Source organism: Triticum urartu, chromosome 7A (assembly GCF_056163025.1).
Source record: "Triticum urartu cultivar PI428250 chromosome 7A, HENAU_Tu73, whole genome shotgun sequence".
Lineage (NCBI taxonomy): Eukaryota > Viridiplantae > Streptophyta > Magnoliopsida > Poales > Poaceae > Triticum > Triticum urartu.
The window spans coordinates 23,857,969-23,879,004 of NC_141879.1; the positions used below are offsets into that span (position 1 = coordinate 23,857,969).

Consider the following 21,036-nt stretch of genomic DNA (forward strand, 5'->3'; position numbering starts at 1 on the left):
AGCTATTAAAAAATCTTTAAATGCATATAAATTACTGATGTAACAAGAAAATCTGGATGTACCATGTGCTACAAAGAGCTCATATAAACATATGATTATCTATGTGATACATACATACATATATATATATATATATATATATATATATATATATATATAGAGAGAGAGAGAGAGAGAGAAAATGTAGAAAATCCCATCCACATTAATAAGAAAATAAATTCTTTAAATTTGTTGGTTGAGACGAACTTAAAATCTAAATGATATATGCTACTTATAGTAATGAGAATATACAACAAACTCCATTTTATATATGTATATTATTTGCTACGATATCAGGTATTTTGATAGAAAAACATGCACGCATACGTCCATTATTGTGTATAGAAACAAACTTTTTATAATTCTACCATGCTTGTGTGGCAAAAAAAAGATATATAAGACAGGAAGATATATGCTACAATAGGACCCTTTATCTTTATGCCTTTCAGAAACTTATAGGTCACGAATACACGATACATGCAACAACATTTGCATTTGTAACCATGTTTTCTACCAACATAACACATATATTCTTATCCTTATTTTTTTGTGAGGGATATTCTTATCCTTATATAACGTCCATAAGGTAGCACATCCGTTAACATATCATCTATACATCTGCGGTTGTTCGCCATCACACGACGCCGATATTTATAAGGTTATCACACAATGGGACACAAACAATCTAATCCCGGAATAGTTCAAAGCAATGTAACATTGTTGAACTCTATGTTCAATAATATACACATACATGTGTAACAATAATGACCCATATCAACATAGTCATATTTTTGGCCTACATTTCTAATCGTAACAACTTGGTTGATCTAATATAATTACAAGTGCTAGCCCGTGCAGGTGCACGGGTTGACGACTATTGCGACTAAATATGTGACGCAAAAATACGAACTCTGACAATGGCACCAGAGAACCATGATAGGCTAGGCTGTCACCATTATTTACTATAGAGAAAAATATGCACAAAGAAAATGCAAACCTCCCCAAGAAATACTAGCAGGAAACAAGCAGTTCCTCGGGCGCAACCGCTGACGCAAGATGCTTATGAGCTATCACAATCCAGCACATGAGTGGATTATGAGGTTCAAGACAGTGTAACCCACTAAGATGTAGAAAACATAAACCCGTTTTGACCTGTTACTGCTATTGCCAAAACCTATACATTGAGATCCAACTCGGAAGATGAGAGAAAAAGCTGATGTCTCGCACCGAAATCTTGCGTGAATCCCATTAACCCTGCCACCTATAAAATATTTGGACAGAGCAAAAGTGCCAATTCTATAGACAAAAGCGCTGAGAGAGAGAGAGAGAGAGAGAGAGAGAGAGAGAGAGAGCTAATAGGTGTGTTGGTCAGTTCACTTGTCCACTTGTATGTACTCTGGGCAATTTGGAGACCTCCTAACCAACACCTTTTGCGCCAGTTAGAGGTAGCAACACTCACTCGGCATTTCCTATTCGGCGCCACAGGCGCTAGTTAATGTGCATTTTTGTTAACTGGCGCCCGTGGCGTTCATAAATGGGCCGGCCCATCTAGATTCCGTTGGACGATTCATTTTTTGAAAAATTTCTGAACTTTTTATAAATTTCTACAGTTTTTTTCAGATTGATGAACTTTTTTTCAGTTCAATGAACTATTTCTAAAAATACATGAACTTTTTTTAATTTCTATGAACTTTTTGCAAGTTTAATGAAATTTTTAAAAATTATTAAATTTTTGCTAAATTGGATGAACGTTTTTTTTCAATTTCATTGAACTTTTTTTCAAATTGGTGAACTTTTTGCAAAAGGGGTGAACCTTTTTTAAAGATATGAACTTTTATTTTCAAAGGATGAACCTTTTTTGTTTAAATCTGTAAACCTTTTTTTGATTTCAAATTTTTATTTTAGTAACAAAAAATGGAAAAAATGGGCAGTACGCTAGTGGGCCGGCCCATGCTAGCAGGGCTGCAGGCGCTGGATCGTTAACAGGCCCCTGAAGCGCTGCATAGGTGCTCCCCGCCCATGCGCATACCTGGTAGCAACACAGGGCAAATGAGGATTCGGCAGCAATTTGGGCTTACATTCACGGCCTAATCGTCATGATTATTGGGCTCATTTGTTTGCGCTGCCACCCACATTAAAATGTAGAAGGCGGGGACGTCAAACGCTGGGCAAACCCTAAACGGCGCCTTAAGCGCCCGTTTAGGTGTTATTCGCAAACAGCGCACACCCCTCTTCTTTCCTCTCGATCCAGATGGGCCGGCCCGTCTATGTTTTTTTCTGCATTCAAAAGAGAAAAAGTAAATCGGCAAGAGCGTGAATCGAACCTACAACCTCCTCCTTTGTGCTTGAAGGCAATGATCACCCCGACACCCATCTTAATGTGTATACGTCCATCTTTCACATCCTTTTTATCCATGTACTTTCCTTTTTTTCTTTTTTTTCCCTTCATCCTGGTTCAATGAACTTTTCAATTTTTTCGTGAACTTTTTCGCAAACGAATGAACTTTTTTTCAAAATGAAAGAAATTTTATCAAATTTGATGAACTTCTTTCAAATTCGATGAACTTTTTTGAAAATCAGTGAACATTTTTTCCAAAATCGATTAACTTTTTTCAATTTTGATGAACTTTTTTTCAAAATGGATGAACTCTTTTTTCAAATTCGAGGATTTTTTTTCAAAGTCAATGAACACTTTTCAAAATCAATGAACCTTTTTGCAAGTCGATGAACTCTTTCAAGATCGATGAACTATTTTCAAAATCGATGAACTGTTTTTCAAAACCGATGAACTATTTTTCAAAATCAATGAACTCTTTTCAAGATCGACGAACCCTTTTCCAAACTGATGAACTTTTTTCAAAATTGTGAACTTTTTTTTCAAAATCGTGATCTTTTTTTCAAAGTTGATGAGCTTTTTTTACAAAACCGATGATTTTTTCGAATAATTTAAAAATCAAAGCGCTACAGTATGTTTACATGTATATGAATAAATTGTGCGGCGACAGAGTACTTTAAACAGTCTCCCTTGATTTCATCAGTAGTCCGGTGTAGTGTAGTTTGTTTGCCCGTGTCGTTCGCTACTCGACGGCGCTGGTTCCATACTCTGTCTCGACCAATTTTTGGCTGTTCTTTGCTCGCTTGACTTTTTGCTGGGCTGGCCCAGTTCACAGCCGCGTGGGCGCCCGAACTGCCAACTGGCGCTAAAGGCGCCCTGCTCCTCCGCTCGGGCGCATCGACCGACGAGTACTACCGCTTCCGCCCCCTCGCCGACGAACGGATGCGATGAGGCCGGTAGATGGAGCGCACGTCCATGGCCGGAGGAAGCCACCGCCGCTGAAGAGCGAGAGCTCCGCAGCGGGCCGCTGAGCCCTCTCCACGTAGCCGCCGGCACCAGCGAGTCTCGGCGTCAGGTCCGGACGCTCAACCTCTTTAGTTCCTTCGCGACAGTTTTGATACTATCCGATGGGCTTGCGGCTGACGATTTGCTTCAGTTGCTTCGCTCTGCCGCATAAGCATATTCATCTATATCATCTGCAGGTTGTGCTGCGACACGTCGCGATAACTATGGCTCATCGATTAATCCGCTTGTGATGTAGCATCTGGGTTGAGACTAAACAGGAAAGCACATTTTTGGATATGCCAAGACGCGCTTCAAATCCTGTCATTTTTTATATTGTTCATACATGTTCTGGTTGTGTGTTCGTTCACCAGGACTCTGTTCCTTGTGTCATTTTTTTCTCCTTTCATGTTCTGAACTTCTTTTGATTTGATGGGCTCCATACAATCTAAGCGATGGTTCAGTTCGGGAAGATGCTTATGAGGTTTATCATGTTTACTGAGCAAAAATTTTGTTTATGCCAACGGTGGTATTAAATATGTTAACTTTTGTATGTACCAACTATTTATATGTGTATTTTCTTCATGTGTACCAACTACTGTTTTCATGCTATGAACTGATGGTCCTATGGGAGACATACAGAATTCGGTGATGGTTAAGTTCAACCAGAAGATCCAAAAATTTCATCTATCATGGAAATGTGTAGTTTTTATTCAGACAAATGCTTTATTCAGGAACATTTATTCATCATTTCCATATTGCAACTAGTACTTGCCACACATGATGATGCATGACATTTTTATTTTGCCACCGCTACATTGATCAACTAGTACGCACCACCAGGGTAAGTAGCCACCATGGGAATGTTGTAGGCGGTGGGGGCGGGGCATTGTACCGGGATGTAGATGCTACACATCGACCGCAGGGCCTGAAGCGACATCCTGATGCTCTCAAGTTGTGCTGGCTGCTGGGCCTGGTACATACCCTGCCATTGTTGTTGGGGTCGTTGTTGCCTGATAGCCTCAGCCACGTTGTGGATGGCTTGGCAACGGAATTGCTCCGGGATCTGTGATAACTGCCGGCAACATTGATGTTGCACATTCTGGCAGCTGGTAGGCTGATCCACCGGTGTCTGGGGGAATGGCACTGTCATTGGGCTGCACTGCTGCTGCAGGAATGTCGCACACGGTGTCAACTGCTCCTGCAATTGTTGTTGTTGTTGTTGGCCCAATTGTTGTTGTTGCTGGCATTGTACCGGGACGGAGATGCTGCACATCAATGATAGGTTCTCAAGCAACATCCTTATGCTCTTATGTTGTGCTTGCTGTTGGGGCTCCTGCCATTGTTGTTGGGGTTGTTGTTGCATGATAGCCTCTACCACGCTGTGGATGGCATGGCACCGGATTCGCTCTGGGATCTGTGCTAGCTGCTGGCAGCATTGGTATTGCATGATCTGGCAGCTGCTAAGCTGCTGCACCTGTATTTGGAGGAATGGCATTCTCATTGGGATACACTGTTGTTGCAGGAATGCCACACACGGCTTCATCTGCTCCAGCAGCTGTTGTTGCCCCGGTTGTTGTTGTTGTTGGCATTGTCCAAAGCCCTGGCTACAGGTGGATTCCAACTGGGCAATGGCCGTGGTTGCTGCGAGGGCGAGGAGAGCCAGGATGAAGACCTTCATGGTGGCTAGCCTAAAGTTTGCTTTGTTGTTTGTGGTTGTCTGAAGGTTGATGAAGAAGGGTCTTCATGGTACATGCCTATTTATAGCTGCCATGGTCTATTTGCTGCATTCCATCCTACATTATTTTACAAAAGCATTTGGATGCTTTCCAAACTAACATCTCATATTGTTGTGTTAGGTGGCGCTAAAGTCTAATCTTCAATGGCCATCAAATATACTTTTCGCCACATATCACCTGACTGTCAGGTGAGATTGATAATGCATATGACTCAACAATCATCACTTTACATGTCAAGAGTTCGGGTGGCATATCTTATTGTGAAACCCAATTTGTAATCTTATACATGTGTTAGGTATAAATTAGCTTTTGCATTCACATGATCCATGGTTTTTACGAGTTAGTGGTTTGTAATCTTGCATTAGCTGTTTAGATTGATCACATCAGCAAACCATTAGGTGTGAGGAGGTGTTCCACACTCAATTAATTGTTTCCTAGAAATGATTTTGTAATTTTATTTGATTTGCTAAGATAAACATGCATTAGTAGAGCACGACATGACTCATAGGATGCCCTTTACATGTCAAGAGATTTCCATGGAGCTACTTTGATGTGGTGGAACTGAACTTTACTGAACTGAATTTGTTCTTTCTTCTACAGGATGTTTGCATGGGTCATGTGCTATGAGTCTGTAATCTTCCATGGTTGCTACCCCTCCATACTTAGGCCGCCAAGCCCGCCACCCCTTGTCCAAACCATATTTAGTGTTTACTGTTGGGGAACGTAGTAATTTTAAAAAAATTCCTACGCACATGCAAGATCATGGTGATGCATAGCAACGAGAGGGGAGAGTGTGATCTACGTACCCTTGTAGACCGATAGCGGAAGCGTTAGCACAACGCGGTTGATGTAGTCGTACGTCTTCACGGCCCGACCGATCAAGCACCGAGACTACGGCACCTCCGAGTTTTAGCACACGTTCAGCTCGATGATAATCCCCGGACTCCGATCCAGCAAAGTGTCGGGGAAGAGTTCCGTCAGCACGACGGCGTGGTGAAGATCTTGATGTACTACCGTCGCAGGGCTTCGCCTAAGCACCGCTACAATATTATCGAGGATTATGGTGGAAGGGGGCACCGCACACGGCTAAGAATATGATCATGTGGATCAACTTGTGTGTCTAGGGGTGCCCCCTACCTCCGTATATAAAGGATCAAAGGGGGGGGGTGTGGCCGGCCATGAGGAGGGCGCGCCAGGAGGATTCCTACTCCCACCGGGAGTAGGATTCCCCCCCTTTCCTAGTTGGAATAGGATTCGGGAAGGGGGAAAGAGGAGATAGAGAAGGAAGGGGGGCGCCGCCCCCTCTCCTTGTCCTATTCGGACTAGGGGGGGAAGGGGCCCGCGGCCCAGCCCTGTCCACCTCTCCTCTCTTCCACTAAAGCCCACTAAGGCCCATATACCTCCCGGGGGGTTCCGGTAACCTCCCGGTACTCCGGTAAAATCCTGATTTCACCCGGAACACTTCCGATATCCAAATATAGGCTTCCAATATATCAATCTTTATGTCTCGACCATTTCAAGACTCCTCGTCATGTCCGTGATCACATTCGGGACTCCGAACAAACTTCGGTACATCAAAAAGCATAAACTCATAATATAACTGTCATCGAAACCTTAAGCGTGCGGACCCTACGGGTTCGAGAACAATGTAGACATGACAGAGACACGTCTCCGGTCAATAACCAATAGCGGAACCTGGATGCTCATATTGGCTCCTACATATTCTATGAAGATCTTTATCGGTCAGACCGCATAACAACATACTTTGTTCCCTTTGTCATCGGTATGTTACTTGCCCGAGATTCGATCGTCGGTATCTCAATACCTAGTTCAATCTCGTTACCGGCAAGTCTCTTTACTCGTTCCGTAATACATCATTTCGCAACTAACTCATTAGTTGCAATGCTTTCAAGGCTTATGTGATGTGCATTACCGAGAGGGCCCAAAGATACCTCTCCGACAATCGAAGTGACAAATCCTAATCTCGAAATACGCCAACCCAACATTTACCTTTGGAGACACCTGTAGAGCTCCTTTATAATCACCCAGTTACGTTGTGACGTTTGGTAGCACACAAAGTGTTCCTCTGGTAAACGGGAGTTGCATAATCTCATAGTCATAGGAACATGTATAAGTCATGAAGAAAGCAATAGCAACATACTAAACGATCGGGTGCTAAGCTAATGGAATGGGTCATGTCAATCACATCATTCTCCTAATGATGTGATCCCATTAATCAAATGACAACACATGTCTATGGTTAGGAAACATAACCATCTTTGATTAATGAGCTAGTCAAGTAGAGGCATACTAGTGATGTTTGGTTTGTCTATGTATTCACACAAGTATTATGTTTCCGGATAATACAATTCTAGCATGAATAATAAACATTTATCATGATATAAGGAAATAAAATAATAACATTATTATTGCCTCTAGGGCATATTTCCTTCAGTCTCCCACTTGCACTAGAGTCAATAATCTAGATTACACAGTAATGATTCTAATACCCATGGAGCTTTGGTGCTGATCATGTTTTGCTCGTGGAAGAGGCTTAGTCAACGGGTCTGCTATATTCAGATCTGTATGTATCTTGCAAATCTCTATGTCTCCCACCTGGACTAGATCCCGGATGGAATTGAAGCGTCTCTTGATGTGCTTGGTTCTCTTGTGAAATCTGGATTCCTTTGCCAAGGCAATTGCACCAGTATTGTCACAAAAGATTTTCATTGGACCCGATGCACTAGGTATGACACCTAGATCGGATATGAACTCCTTCATCCAGACTCCTTCGTTTGCTGCTTCCGAAGAAGCTATGTACTCCGCTTCACATGTAGATCCCGCCACAACGCTTTGTTTAGAACTGCACCAACTGACAGCTCCACTGTTTAATGTAAACACGTATCCGGTTTGCGATTTAGAATCATCCGGATCAGTGTCAAAGCTTGCATCAACGTAACCATTTACGATGAGCTCTTTGTCACCTCCATATATGAGAAACATATCCTTAGTCCTTTTTAGGTATTTCAGGATGTTCTTGACTGCTGTCCAGTGATCCACTCCTGGATTACTTTGGTACCTCCCTGCTAGACTTATAGCAAGACATGCATCAGGTCTGGTACACTGCATTGCATACATGATAGAACCTATGGCTGAAGCATAGGGAACATCTTTCATTTTCTCTCTATCTTCTGCATTGGTCGGGGATTGAGTCTTACTCAATTTCACACCTTGTAACACAGGCAAGAATCCTTTCTTTGCTTGATCCATTTTGGACTTCTTCAAAACTTTGTCAAGGTATGTGCTTTGTGAAAGTCCAATTAAGCGTCTTGATCTATCTCTATAGATCTTAATGCCCAATATGTAAGCAGCTTGACCGAGGTCTTTCATTGAAAAACTCTTATTCAAGTATCCTTTTATGCTATCCAGAAATTCTATATCATTTCCGATTAGCAATATGTCATCCACATATAATATCAGAAATGCTACAGAGCTCCCACTCACTTTCTTGTAAATACAGGCTTCTCCAAAAGTCTGTACAAAACCAAATGCTTTGATCACACTATCAAAACGTTTATTCCAACTCCGAGAGGCTTGCACCAGTCCATAAATGAATCGCTGGAGCTTGCACATTTTGTTAGCTCCCTTTGGATCGACAAAACCTTCCGGCTGCATCATATACAACTCTTCTTGCAGAAATCCATTCAGGAATGCAGTTTTGACATCCATTTGCCAAATTTCATAATCATAAAATGCGGCAATTGCTAACATGATTCGGACAGACTTAAGCATCGCTACGAGTGAGAAGGTCTCATCGTAGTCAATCCCTTGAACTTGCCGAAAACCTTTTGCGACAAGTCGAGCTTTGTAGACAGTAACATTACCATCAGCGTCGGTCTTCTTCTTGAAGACCCATTTATTCTCAATTGCTTGCCGATCATTGGGCAAGTCAACCAAAGTCCATATTTTGTTCTCATACATGGATCCCATCTCAGATTTCATGGCTTCAAGCCATTTTGCGGAATCTGGGCTCAGCATCGCTTCTTCATAGTTCGTAGGTTCATCATGATCTAGTAGCATGACTTCCAAAACAGGATTACCGTACCACTCTGGCACGGACCTTACTCTGGTTGATCTACGAGGTTCGGTAGTATCTTGTTCTGAAGTTTCATGATTAATATCATTAGCTTCCTCACTAATTGGTGTAGGTGTCACAGAAACAGGTTTCTATGATGTACTACTTTCCAATAAGGGAGCAGGTACTATTACCTCGTCAAGTTCTACTTTCCTCCCACTCACTTCTTTCGAGAGAAACTCCTTCTCTAGAAAGTTTCCGAATTTAGCAACAAAAGTCTTGCCTTCGGATCTGTGATAGAAGGTGTATCCAGTAGTTTCCTTTGGATACCCTATGAAGACACACTTCTCCGATTTGGGTTCGAGCTTATCAGGTTGAAGCTTTTTCACATAAGCATCGTAGCCCCAAACTTTCAGAAATGACAACTTTGGTTTCTTGCCAAACCACAGTTCATAAGGCGTCGTCTCAACGGATTTTGATGGTGCCCTATTTAACGTGAATGCGGCCGTCTCTAGAGCATATCCCCAAAACGATAGCGGTAAATCAGTAAGAGACATCATAGATCGCACCATATCTAGTAAAGTACGATTACGACGTTCGGACACACCATTACGCTGTGGTGTTCCGGGTGGCGTGAGTTGCGAAACTATTCCACATTGTTTCAAACGTACACCAAACTCGTAACTCAAATATTCTCCTCCATGATCAGATCGTAGGAATTTTATTTTCTTGTTACGATGATTTTCAACTTCACTCTGAAATTCTTTGAACCTTTCAAACGTTTCAGACTTATGTTTCATTAAGTAGATATACCCATATCTGCTTAAGTCATCTGTGAAGGTGAGAAAATAACGATATCCGCCACGAGCCTCAACATTCATCGGACCACATACATCTGTATGTATGATTTCCAATAAATCTGTTGCTCTCTCCATAGTACCGGAGAACGGTGTTTTTGTCATCTTACCCATAAGGCACGGTTCGCAAGTACCAATTGATTCATAATCAAGTGGTTCCAAAAGCCCATCAGTATGGAGTTTCTTCATGCGCTTTATACCAATATGACCTAAACGGCAGTGCCACAAATAAGTTGCACTATCATTATCAACTCTGCATCTTTTGGCTTCAACATTATGAATATGTGTGTCACTACTATCGAGATTTAATAAGAATAGACCACTCTTTAAGGGTGCATGACCATAAAAGATATTACTCATATAAATAGAACAATCATTATTCTCTGATTTAAATGAATAACCGTCTCGCATCAAAAAAGATCCAGATATAATGTTCATGCTTAACACTGGCACCAAATAACAATTATTTAGGTCTAATACTAATCCCGAAGGTAGATGTAGAGGTAGCGTGCCGACTGCGATCACATCGACTTTGGAACCATTTCCCACGCGCATCGTCACCTCGTCCTTAGCCAATCTTTGCTTAATCTGTAGTCCCTGTTTCGAGTTGCAAATATTAGCAACAGAACCAGTATCAAATACCCAGGTGCTACTGCGAGCATTAGTAAGGTACACATCAATAACATGTATATCACATATACCTTTGTTCACCTTGCCATCCTTCTTATCCGCCAAATACTTGGGGCAGTTCCGCTTCCAGTGACCAGTCTGCTTGCAGTAGAAGCACTCAGTTTCAGGCTTAGGTCCAGGTTTGGGTTTCTTCTCTTGAGCAGCAACTTGCTTGCTGTTCTTTTTGAAGTTTCCCTTCTTCCTCCCTTTGCCCTTTTTCTTGAAACTAGTGGTCTTATTGACCATCAACACTTGATGCTCCTTCTTGATTTCTACCTCTGCAGCTTTCAGCATTGCGAAGAGCTCGGGAATAGTCTTATTCATCCCTTGCATATTATAGTTCATCACGAAGCTCTTGTAGCTTGGTGGCAGTGATTGGAGAATTCTGTCAATGACGCAATCATCTGGAAGATTAACTCCCAATTGAATCAAGTGATTATTATACCCAGACATTTTGAGTATATGCTCACTGACAGAACTGTTCTCCTCCATCTTGCAGCTATAGAAATTATTGGAGACTTCATATCTCTCAATCTGGGCATTTGCTTGAAATATTAACTTCAACTCCTGGAACATCTCATATGCTCCATGACGTTCAAAACGTCGTTGAAGTCCCGATTCTAAGCCGTAAAGCATGGCACACTGAACTATCGATTAGTCATCAGCTTTGCTCTGCCAGACGTTCATAACATCTGGTGTTGCTCCAGCAGCAGGCCTGGCACCCAGCGGTGCTTCCAGGACATAATTCTTCTATGCAGCAATGAGGATAATCCTCAAGTTACGGACCCAGTCCGTGTAATTGCTACCATCATCTTTCAACTTTGCTTTCTCAAGGAACGCATTAAAATTCAACGGAACAACAGCACGGGCCATCTATCTACAATCAAACATAAACAAGCAAGATACTATCAGGTACTAAGTTCATGATAAATTTAGGTTCAATTAATCATATTACTTAAGAACTCCCACTGTCAGGACCCCAATTCCAAGTCACATCGATCTAGCCGGTAACACCTCATATCACTTTGCGGCCTCACGCACGGTATCCCACGGGTGTCGCCTTACCATGGCCCGGGACCGTTTGCGCCTTTTGGCTCACGTATATGATAGTGTCACTAGCATCCATATGACAGAGAACCCGGGCCGACATGGCTAGTCGTGAACCCAAAGCGGCACAGACCTATGGAGACAGGCATACATGAATCACATCGAGCATGTCGGTCATCAGCGAGTGATTCCGGGCTGTAGCACTGGGCTAACAGGACTCCGGGGAACCCGGGCTGTAGCAGGCTAGGCAGGACTCCAGAAGTCACCGCGTGACATTTCCCCGAAGGGACAGACATAGGAACGAAGTGAAACACATGCCGGCCAGTCAAGTGTCCTGAACAGTAGTGCTGGGCTAGCAGGACTCCGGTGAACCGGGCTGTAGCGGACTACTATGGCTCGAGGAACACTAGACTACATTTCCCCATAAGAAAGGCTGCCAAGGATAAACAACTAGATTGTCGGATCCCACTCATACCAAGCATTTCAATCATACACACAATATGCCCGATATGAGTACATACAACATGGCATCACAACAAAACTCTACAACTCAAGTACTTTATTTAAAGGCTCTAGAGAGCCATACATAACATGTTCATACAGATAGGGGTCACATGACCCGACACTCAAGTCATACAATCATACAAGCACATGTGGAAGCAACTAGTCTGAGTACAGACTCTAGAAAGAAAGAAGGCTTCTCGAAGCCTGTCTATCTACATAGGGCCCTCCATGGCCATGATCCCCACCTGGGTGGCTAGTCACTCGTCGACGTCAAGGTCTACGTAGAACCCATCGGAGGGGGCGGTGTTGTCGTCTGAAACAGTAATTAAGCAAACATGAGTACAAGGTACTCAGCAAGTCTTACATCAGAACCTACTATACATGCTTATTCTCAAGAAGGTGGTGGGGTTATTGCAGCAAGCCAGCTTTGACTCTTGGCTAAGCTATCCTACGGAACTCCACCAGTAAAATAGTTTTCGCACACGAGTCCACTACTCACCAACACAATACTCCACCGGGGATCCTCCCTCGTCATCCTACGAGAGGGCCATCCTCGGTACTCATACTTATCTTGAGTCTTTTAGTAGTATCCATTAACTTGTCTATGAACTGTATAGGCAACCAAGTAGTCCTTTACCGCGGACGTGGCTATTCGAATAGTTTTATACCCTGCAGGGGTGTACTTTGTCATAAACGCTTTCACCACTTACCGGCGTTTACACGACATGTACTCGGCAACCTTCAAGCGGAAGCCCAGCGAGGGTGTCGGCCACGGCCTACCTAAACACTTAAGTCTCTAGTCCAGGTTTATCGCCTATCCAGGTTCCATCCGCAGGGAGTCCGGCCGAGGTTTCCACATACGGCCCCGAACGATGTGAACACACTAGTAGAAAAAGGGTCAAACGTGAAGCACATTAGTGCCGGTTTGTATTTGAGCCGGCACTAATGTATACATTAGTGCCGGTTCCAACGGCTAGCCGGGCCACTTTCATTAGTACCGGTTCGTGGCGAACCTTTAGCACCGGTTCGTGCCATGAACCGGTACTAATGAGAGTGGTGGCAGGATGTTGTCAGACAGGGGCCCCTCCAGCCCCTTTAGTACCGGTTCTTGGCACGAACCGGTACTAAAGGTCGTCCTACATAAACCCTTCGTCCACCCAAGCTCGCTCTGTTCTTCCCCTTTCCCCTCTCCTCTCTGTTCTTCCCCTCTTCCTCTCGAGCTCATCACACATTTTGCCCAAAATTTGTCAAGATTTGAAGGCCCCCATCCATTCAAATGATCACAAAGGTTAGCAACTTTGTCCTTTCATCTCTCATTGCTAGATTAGCTCTTGCAATGCTTTATATAGTGATTAATTTGTGAGTTTAGTAATTTGGGAGGATATATATATATATATGTGCTAGTATTTGATTTATATGCAATTTGAGGTCAAAAATAACACTTAGTTTGCATATGTAGGTGTGGTTTACTTAGTGCCTTCTAAATCTCCATCATAGCCACCGTCGATTGCCCGCACCGTCCCGTCGCCGGCACCACCTTGTGGTGAGCCTCTTGTTCATGAAATTTTATATAAAAATTGATGTTTGTGTGATTTGGATATATAGTTACTCGTATAATTATCTTACCCGTACGTTGTTTGTTATACATATAGTGCCATGGTTTTGATATCCGTCCCCGTCGGCCCTAGTCCTTGTTATGATTCGGATGTGGTATGTATATTATCTTTTAAAACTAGTTGCATTTCGTGTTTATGACAAATTATGCCCATCAAGTTGACATAGAAATTTTTTCTAGGAGGTATGTGAACCGGAAATTCCAACCGACCCTATTGCCGAGAGGTTAAATTTAGTTGAAAGAGAAAACGAGTACTTGAAAGAAAAATTGAAAAGAATTGAGGGGGAGAAGATGGAATTGGAGTTGCATGTTGCCGATGTCGTCGATGATCACAAGATGAAGATGGAGAAAATGCGCTTGAAGATTAGAAAGATTAGAAAATATGCCATCGATAGTGAGGCTTGGTATCATTATGCTGTTGGATCCATTGTTACCTTAGTTGCGATCTTGATCGTATTTGTTGTTGCATTTAAATGCTTTAGCTAGAGAGTTATTTGTTTGTTGCATTTAAGTGTTGTATGAACTTTATGTATGAACTTGTATTAATTTGGTCTATTCGGTGTTGTGTAATGAAGATGAGACGGCAATGGATGTACGATGACCGATGCTCTCCCCAGTTCGTTGAGGGCGTGCATACTTTTCTGCTTGCGGCTGAGGCAAACAAGCGGGCGGATGGTTTTATGCCTTGTCCATGTGCTCGCTGTAAGAATGGTCACAATTACTCTACGTCAAGAACCATTCACGTCCACCTGTTTAAGTCCGGTTTCATGCCCCATTATAATGTTTGGACCAAGCACGGAGAAAGAGGGGTTATGATGGAAGACAATGAAGAAGAAGAGGACGACGACAGCTATCCTGGCCATGGTTTCCCTGAATACGATGATACAACAATGGGGGAAGAAGCTGAGCCGGTAATGCGGGAAGAAGCTGAGCTGGCAATGCGGGAAGAAGCTGAAGAAGAGGCATCAGATGAGCCCGTTGATGATCTAGGTCGGGCCATTGCCGATGCAAAGAGAAACTGCGCAAGTGATTTGGAGAAGAAGAAGTTGCAGCACATGTTAGAGGATCACAAAAAATTGTTGTACCCGAATTGCGTAGGTGACAAGAAAAAGCTGGGCACCACACTGGAATTGCTGCAATGGAAGGCAGAGAATGGTGTATCTGACAAGGGATTTGGAAAGTTGCTGGTAATGATAAATGATATGCTTCCAAAGGACAACGAATTGCCCGAGAGTACGTACGAAGCAAAGAAGGCTGTCTGCCCTCTAGGGTTAGAGGTGCAGAAGATACATGCATGCCCTAATGATTGTATCCTCTACCGCGGTGAGTACGAGGATTTGAACGCTTGCCCGGTATGTGGTGCATTGCGCTATAAGATCAGCCGCGATGACCCTGGTGATGTCGAGGGCCGGCGCCCTAGGAAGAAGATTCCTGCCAAGGTGATGTGGTATGCTCCTATAATACCACGGTTGAAACGTTTGCTCCAAAACAAAGAGCATGCCAAGGCGATGCGATGGCACAGAGAAGACCGTAAGAAAGACGGAAAGTTGAGAGTACCCGCTGACGGGTCGCAGTGGAGAAAAATCGAAAGAAAGTACGGGAAGGAGTTTGTAGATGACGCAAGGAGCATATGGTTTGGTCTAAGCGCAGATGGCATTAATCCTTTTGGGGAGCAGAGCAGCAACCATAGCACCTGGCCTGTGACTCTATGTTTGTATAACCTTCCTCCTTGGTTGTGCATGAAGTGGAAGTTCATTATGATGCCAGTGCTCATCCAAGGCCCTAAGCAACCCGGCAACGACATTGATGTGTACCTAAGGCCATTAGTTGAAGAACTCTTACAACTGTGGAATGGAACAGGTGTACGTGCGTGGGATGAGCACATGGGGGAAGAATTTGACTTAAAGGCATTGCTGTTCGTGACAATCAATGATTGGCCTGCTCTCAGTAACCTTTCAGGACAGACAAACAAGGGATACCGCGCATGCACGCACTGTTTGGACGATACCGACAGTATATATTTGGCTAATAAGAATGTGTACCTGGGACATCGTCGATTTCTTCCGAGTAGGCATCCCGTAAGAAAGAAAGGCAAGCATTTCAAAGGTGAGGCGGATCACCGGACGAAGCCTCGCCACCGTACTGGTGCTGATGTACATGATATGGTCAAGGATTTGAAGGTGGTCTTTGGAAAGGGTCCTGGTGGACAACCTGTTCCGAATGACGCTGACGGACGCGCACCCATGTGGAAGAAGAAATCTATATTTTGGGACCTGCCCTATTGGAAAGACCTCGAGGTCTGCTCCGCAATCGACGTGATACACGTGACGAAGAATCTTTGTGTGACCCTGCTTGGCTTCTTGGGCGTGTATGGGAAGACAAAAGATACACCTGAGGCACGGGAGGACCAACAACATATGCACGGAAAAGACGGCATACATCAGGGTCATGCAAGCTACGCTCTTACCAAAGAAGAGAAGGAAATCTTCTTTGAATGCCTGCTCAGTATTAAGGTACCGTCTGGCTTCTCGTCGAATATAAAGGGAATAATAAACATGGCAGAGAAAAAGTTCCAGAACCTAAAGTCTCATGACTACCACGTGATTATGACGCAACTGCTTCCGGTTGCATTAAGGGGGCTTCTACCGAAAAACGTTCGATTAGCCATTGTGAAGCTATGTGCATTTCTCAATGCAATCTCTCAGAAGGTAATCGATCCAGAAATCATACCAAGGTTACAGAATGATTTGGTGCAATGTCTTGTCAGTTTCGAGTTGGTGTTCCCACCATCCTTCTTCAACATCATGACGCACGTCCTAGTTCACCTATGCGAAGAGATTAACGTTTTGGGTCCTGTATTTCTACATAATATGTTCCCCTTTGAGAGGTTCATGGGAGTCTTAAAGAAATATGTTCATAACCGTGCTAGGCCAGAAGGAAGCATCTCCAAGGGCCGTCAAAATGAGGAGGTAATTGAGTTTTGTATTGACTTTATTCCTGACCTTAAGCCGATTGGTGTTCCTGAATCGCGGCATAAGGGCAGACTGGATGGAAAAGGCACGCTAGGAGGGAAACAAATAATATGTATGGACGGACATTCTCTCACTGAAGCACACTACACAGTTCTACAGAATTCCGCCTTGGTGGCTCCGTATATGGATGAACACAAGAATTTGCTACGCTCCAAACACCCGGAGCGGTCTGATGACTGGATTACACGTGAACAAACCAGGAGTTTCGCCAGCTGGTTGCAAGCATGTACCATGCATGACACCTCTATTGAAGATGACCTGTACTTGCTGTCCCAGTTACCATCTTCGAATATAATGACTTTCAAAGGGTACGAGATAAATGGTAATACATTTTACATGATCGCCCAAGATAAGAAGAGCACCAACCAAAACAGTGGTGTCCGCTTTGATGCAGAAACCAAGACGGGAAAGGAAACATATTATGGTTATATACAGGACATATGGGAACTTGACTATCGACGTGGTTTGAAGGTCCCTTTGTTTCGGTGCAAATGGGTCAATATGACACGAGGCGGGGTAACGGAAGACCCGCAGTACGGAATGACAACAGTGGATCTCAACAATCTTGCGTATGCAGAGGAACCATTCATCCTAGCCAATGATGTGGCACAGGTTTTCTATGTGAAGGACATGTCTACCAAGCCAAGAAAAAGAAAAGATAAGGAAGCGAATGCATCGTACGATGAGCCAAAGCAGCACATAGTTCTTTCTGGGAAGAGAAACATCGTGGGAGTGGATGACAAGACAGACAAGTCAGAAGATTATGAAAAGTTTGATGAAATTGCTCCATTCACAGTGAATATTGACCCGAGCATCCCGTTAAATGATGAAGATTTTCCATGGCTACGATGCAAAGGGACACACGCGAAGAAAAAGTTTCACACCCAAAGATCTGGTATGTGATCGGCTTAACTATCATCACTTTCTTCTGTGTTTCACACCCAGGAGGGAATCGCTGTAATAGTTAGGGTAGCTAGTTATGTGTTTTGGCATTTGAAACGCGAAGAAAGTTTATGTGCAAGCAAATTCTTTCATGCATTTACTGATTTTTTTCAGCTAAATGACCCTGAAATTGAAAAGCATTTCAAATGAACTCAGAAAAGGATGAAAGTTGGCATGGTATCATAATTTCACCCACATAGCATGCGCAAAAAAGTAGAGAGGGTTACCGCAAAAACTGGATATACTTCGTGTACAAAATGGACAATCTGTTTCGAAGTATCAGGGTTTCGGACGAAAACTCATCCGTTACAAAGGCATTTCATTTTTTAAATAACCTAAGCATTACCAAATTGAATATAATGATAAAACACACTAATATTAAACATAAGAAAAAAGAATCACTGAAAAATCTATTTTCAAAGTTAAGTTATTCACAAAAATAAATAAAGCACAAAAAATAAGAAAAAAAGCCCACCTACTGGGCCACAGCGGCCTGCATACGACTAGAAACCCAAATTCAAGTTGGGCCAGGATGCAGGCCCGCTAGCCTAGTAGGCCCAACAGGGCATCGCAGAAGAGGTAGGCCCAGAAGGCCTGCTTAAGAGAGGAGCTCGAGACAGCAGCGACGGCGGGGCTTATAAGCAGGTGCGAGTGCCCCTCGGCGAGCGAGGTGGGACTAAACTTTTGTGCCCCTCGCCTGGCAGCGCACACCCTTTAGTACCGGGTCATGGCACCAACCGGTACTGAAGGGGGGGCCTTTAGTACCGGTTGGTTCCACGAACCAGTACTAAAGGGGGGGTGCTTCCCGCCGCTTGGCTTGGCCAAAACAGGCCTTTAGTACCGGTTGGTGGCTCCAACCGGTACTAAAGGTGCCTTCTATATATACATCACTTCGAAAAATTTCATTCTCCCTCTGTTTCTTCCCGATCGATCGACGCCGTCGCCGCTCCCGTCCTACGCCGCCCCTGTCGTGCGCCGTTGCCGTCGCCGCCCCCATCCTCGTCGCCGCCCTCATCCCCGTCGCCGCCCCTGTCCCCGTCGCCGCCCCCGTCGCCGTCGCCGCCCTCGTCTCCGTCGCCGCCCCAGGCCCGTCCTCGTCGCGCCGTCCCCGTATCCCGCCCCATCATGCCCCGGCCCGTCGCCGCCCCGGCCCGTCGCCTCGCCGTCGCCGTCGCCCCGCTGTGAGCTCTCCCCCTCTAACCCCTCTCCCTCGCCCCCGGTGGCCACCATGGGCGCCGCCCCTCCCCGAGCCCATACACACACACAAGCATGATGAACACACACACACGCACATTTCCTTAAGTTAATTAGTATATACGTATTTTGTATGTTTAATTAGTTTAGATTTTTCAGATTATTATTTTTTCACTAGTATATATGTATGAATGCATGTTAGCTGGATATAATTAGTGTTTAATTAGTATGGATTTTTTTTATATAATGTTGTTTTTCTGTTTTTAATGGATGTATAGAAGTTGTTTTTTCTATGTTTAGTGTTAGATGCTTAATTAGTATGAAATAGCATATAGAATTTTGACATATGCAATGATAGCATAATTAGTGTTACATTTGCATATAGTATTTGTTGTCGACGATGCCCGGCCCGCATCCTCGCCGTCGACCCGTTCGCGACGACGTCCTGCTTCAGAGGACCCATGTCCGGGACTGGGCTCCGCTGGGCTGGCACTGGGAGGTGCTACCTTCAGGGGCGCGACGCTTGGTGAGGAACCCGGCCCCGGGTCCCGTCGTCGACCCTCATCTCCTTTGGTGGCATTCGCGTGGGCCACTTTCGGTGCGGAGGGAGCCGGCCCCGCTGGAGGTGGTACATCGCCGTGTCAGGGAGGAGGACGAGCACGTCCATCGCTACATGGCTGCTATGGACGTCAGGTTCTCCAATACCTGGCAGGTTCTTTGGGGAGATCACCCGAGCTGTGATCCAGTGATGGTTCCTTCACTTTGGTTGTCCACCGCCTAGATTACTCTCTAGTATTCGATCTTTATTAGCTAGCTAGCTAGCTAGTGATGTATTCAATATATAATATTCGAGATGATTTATTCGAGATTATATATATTATTTGAGACGATGTATTCGAGATTATATCTATTATTCGAGACGACGTATTCGAGATTAAATCTATTATTTGAGACGATGTATTCGAGATTATATCTATTATTCGAGACGATGTATTCGAGATTATATCTATTATTCGAGATTATACTAAATTGTTTTATATTTCTTTTGGCATAGTTAAATAAAAGCTATGGCGGACAATACCGACAGAGAGAGAGAACAGACCATGTTCGATATCATATGCGGGCCAGATGATGATCAGAATGAAGAAGATTTTGACGGCTCCGAATTTCTAAACAACACCGGAGAGGGTGATATGATATTCGATCGCGACGACCGAGAAGATGAAGTCATGAACTACGACAAAGAACTTGTTGATCCTGAAACAACAAACACCGGCGAGGTATATATATTTATATAAGCAGGAATCTGGTGATCATCGCATGTTTTAAATGAGTTGAAGATATATTAACGAATCGATCTTTCTTCTTTCAGCCATCCGGATCGAGCAAATCTTCAGGCAAAAGGACGAAACGAGGCCCGAACAAAAAGTTGAAGGAGGGCGTAAAGTACAATATCGAGGCATTCAAACCTAATGGCGAACCATTAGCGCCTAAGAAGATTGCGGACAAGTTCGTTCGTCAGTGCGGAGTTCTTGTGAAGGACCAACTCCCGATCTCCCTTCAAGAATGGAGAAAGCCAGCAAAGCCACGTCCAAATGTTACTTTTGTCGACGAGAATAAAAAAAAACTACTTTGGGACACTCTCATGGAACATTTCACCCTACCAGATAATTTCACAGAAGCAGATGTGCGGAAAGTCAAGGACGCTGCTTTTAGGAAGATGGCGGCTGCATTCAAGAACCACAAGAGAACGACGTGGGAGAAGTACGTCAAGGGAGGAAGGAAGACTCCAGTATTCGAGGGGATACTAGAGAATCAAAGTGCTCATTGGGACGATTTCATGAAATTCAAGGATTCAGAATTAGCTAAGGAACGGTTGAGAATAAACAAGAAAAATGCCGAAAAAAGGATAAGTTCCATAAGCTGGGGCCAGGTGGCTACGCAGTGGCAATACCTAAGTGGGATAAGTCTGAGAAAGAGATGGAG

General features: G+C 43.9%; 1 protein-coding gene and 1 pseudogene across 1 annotated transcript; both read right to left on the reverse strand.

The window, feature by feature from the left end:
• LOC147957147 (uncharacterized) overlaps positions 1-21,036 on the reverse strand; it is an 86,373-nt pseudogene that overhangs the window by 38,109 nt on the left and 27,228 nt on the right.
• Positions 4,102-5,122, reverse strand: LOC147957148 (avenin-like b6). The gene has a single exon (XM_087536181.1). The coding sequence runs from the start codon at positions 5,055-5,057 to the stop codon at positions 4,203-4,205; it is 855 nt and encodes a 284-aa protein (XP_087392307.1). The 5' UTR covers positions 5,058-5,122; the 3' UTR covers positions 4,102-4,202.

Excerpts from the sequence above, each read along its gene's own strand:
- LOC147957148 (XM_087536181.1), bottom strand. The coding sequence starts at position 5,057 with ATGAAGGTCTTCATCCTGGCTCTCCTCGCCCTCGCAGCAACCACGGCC.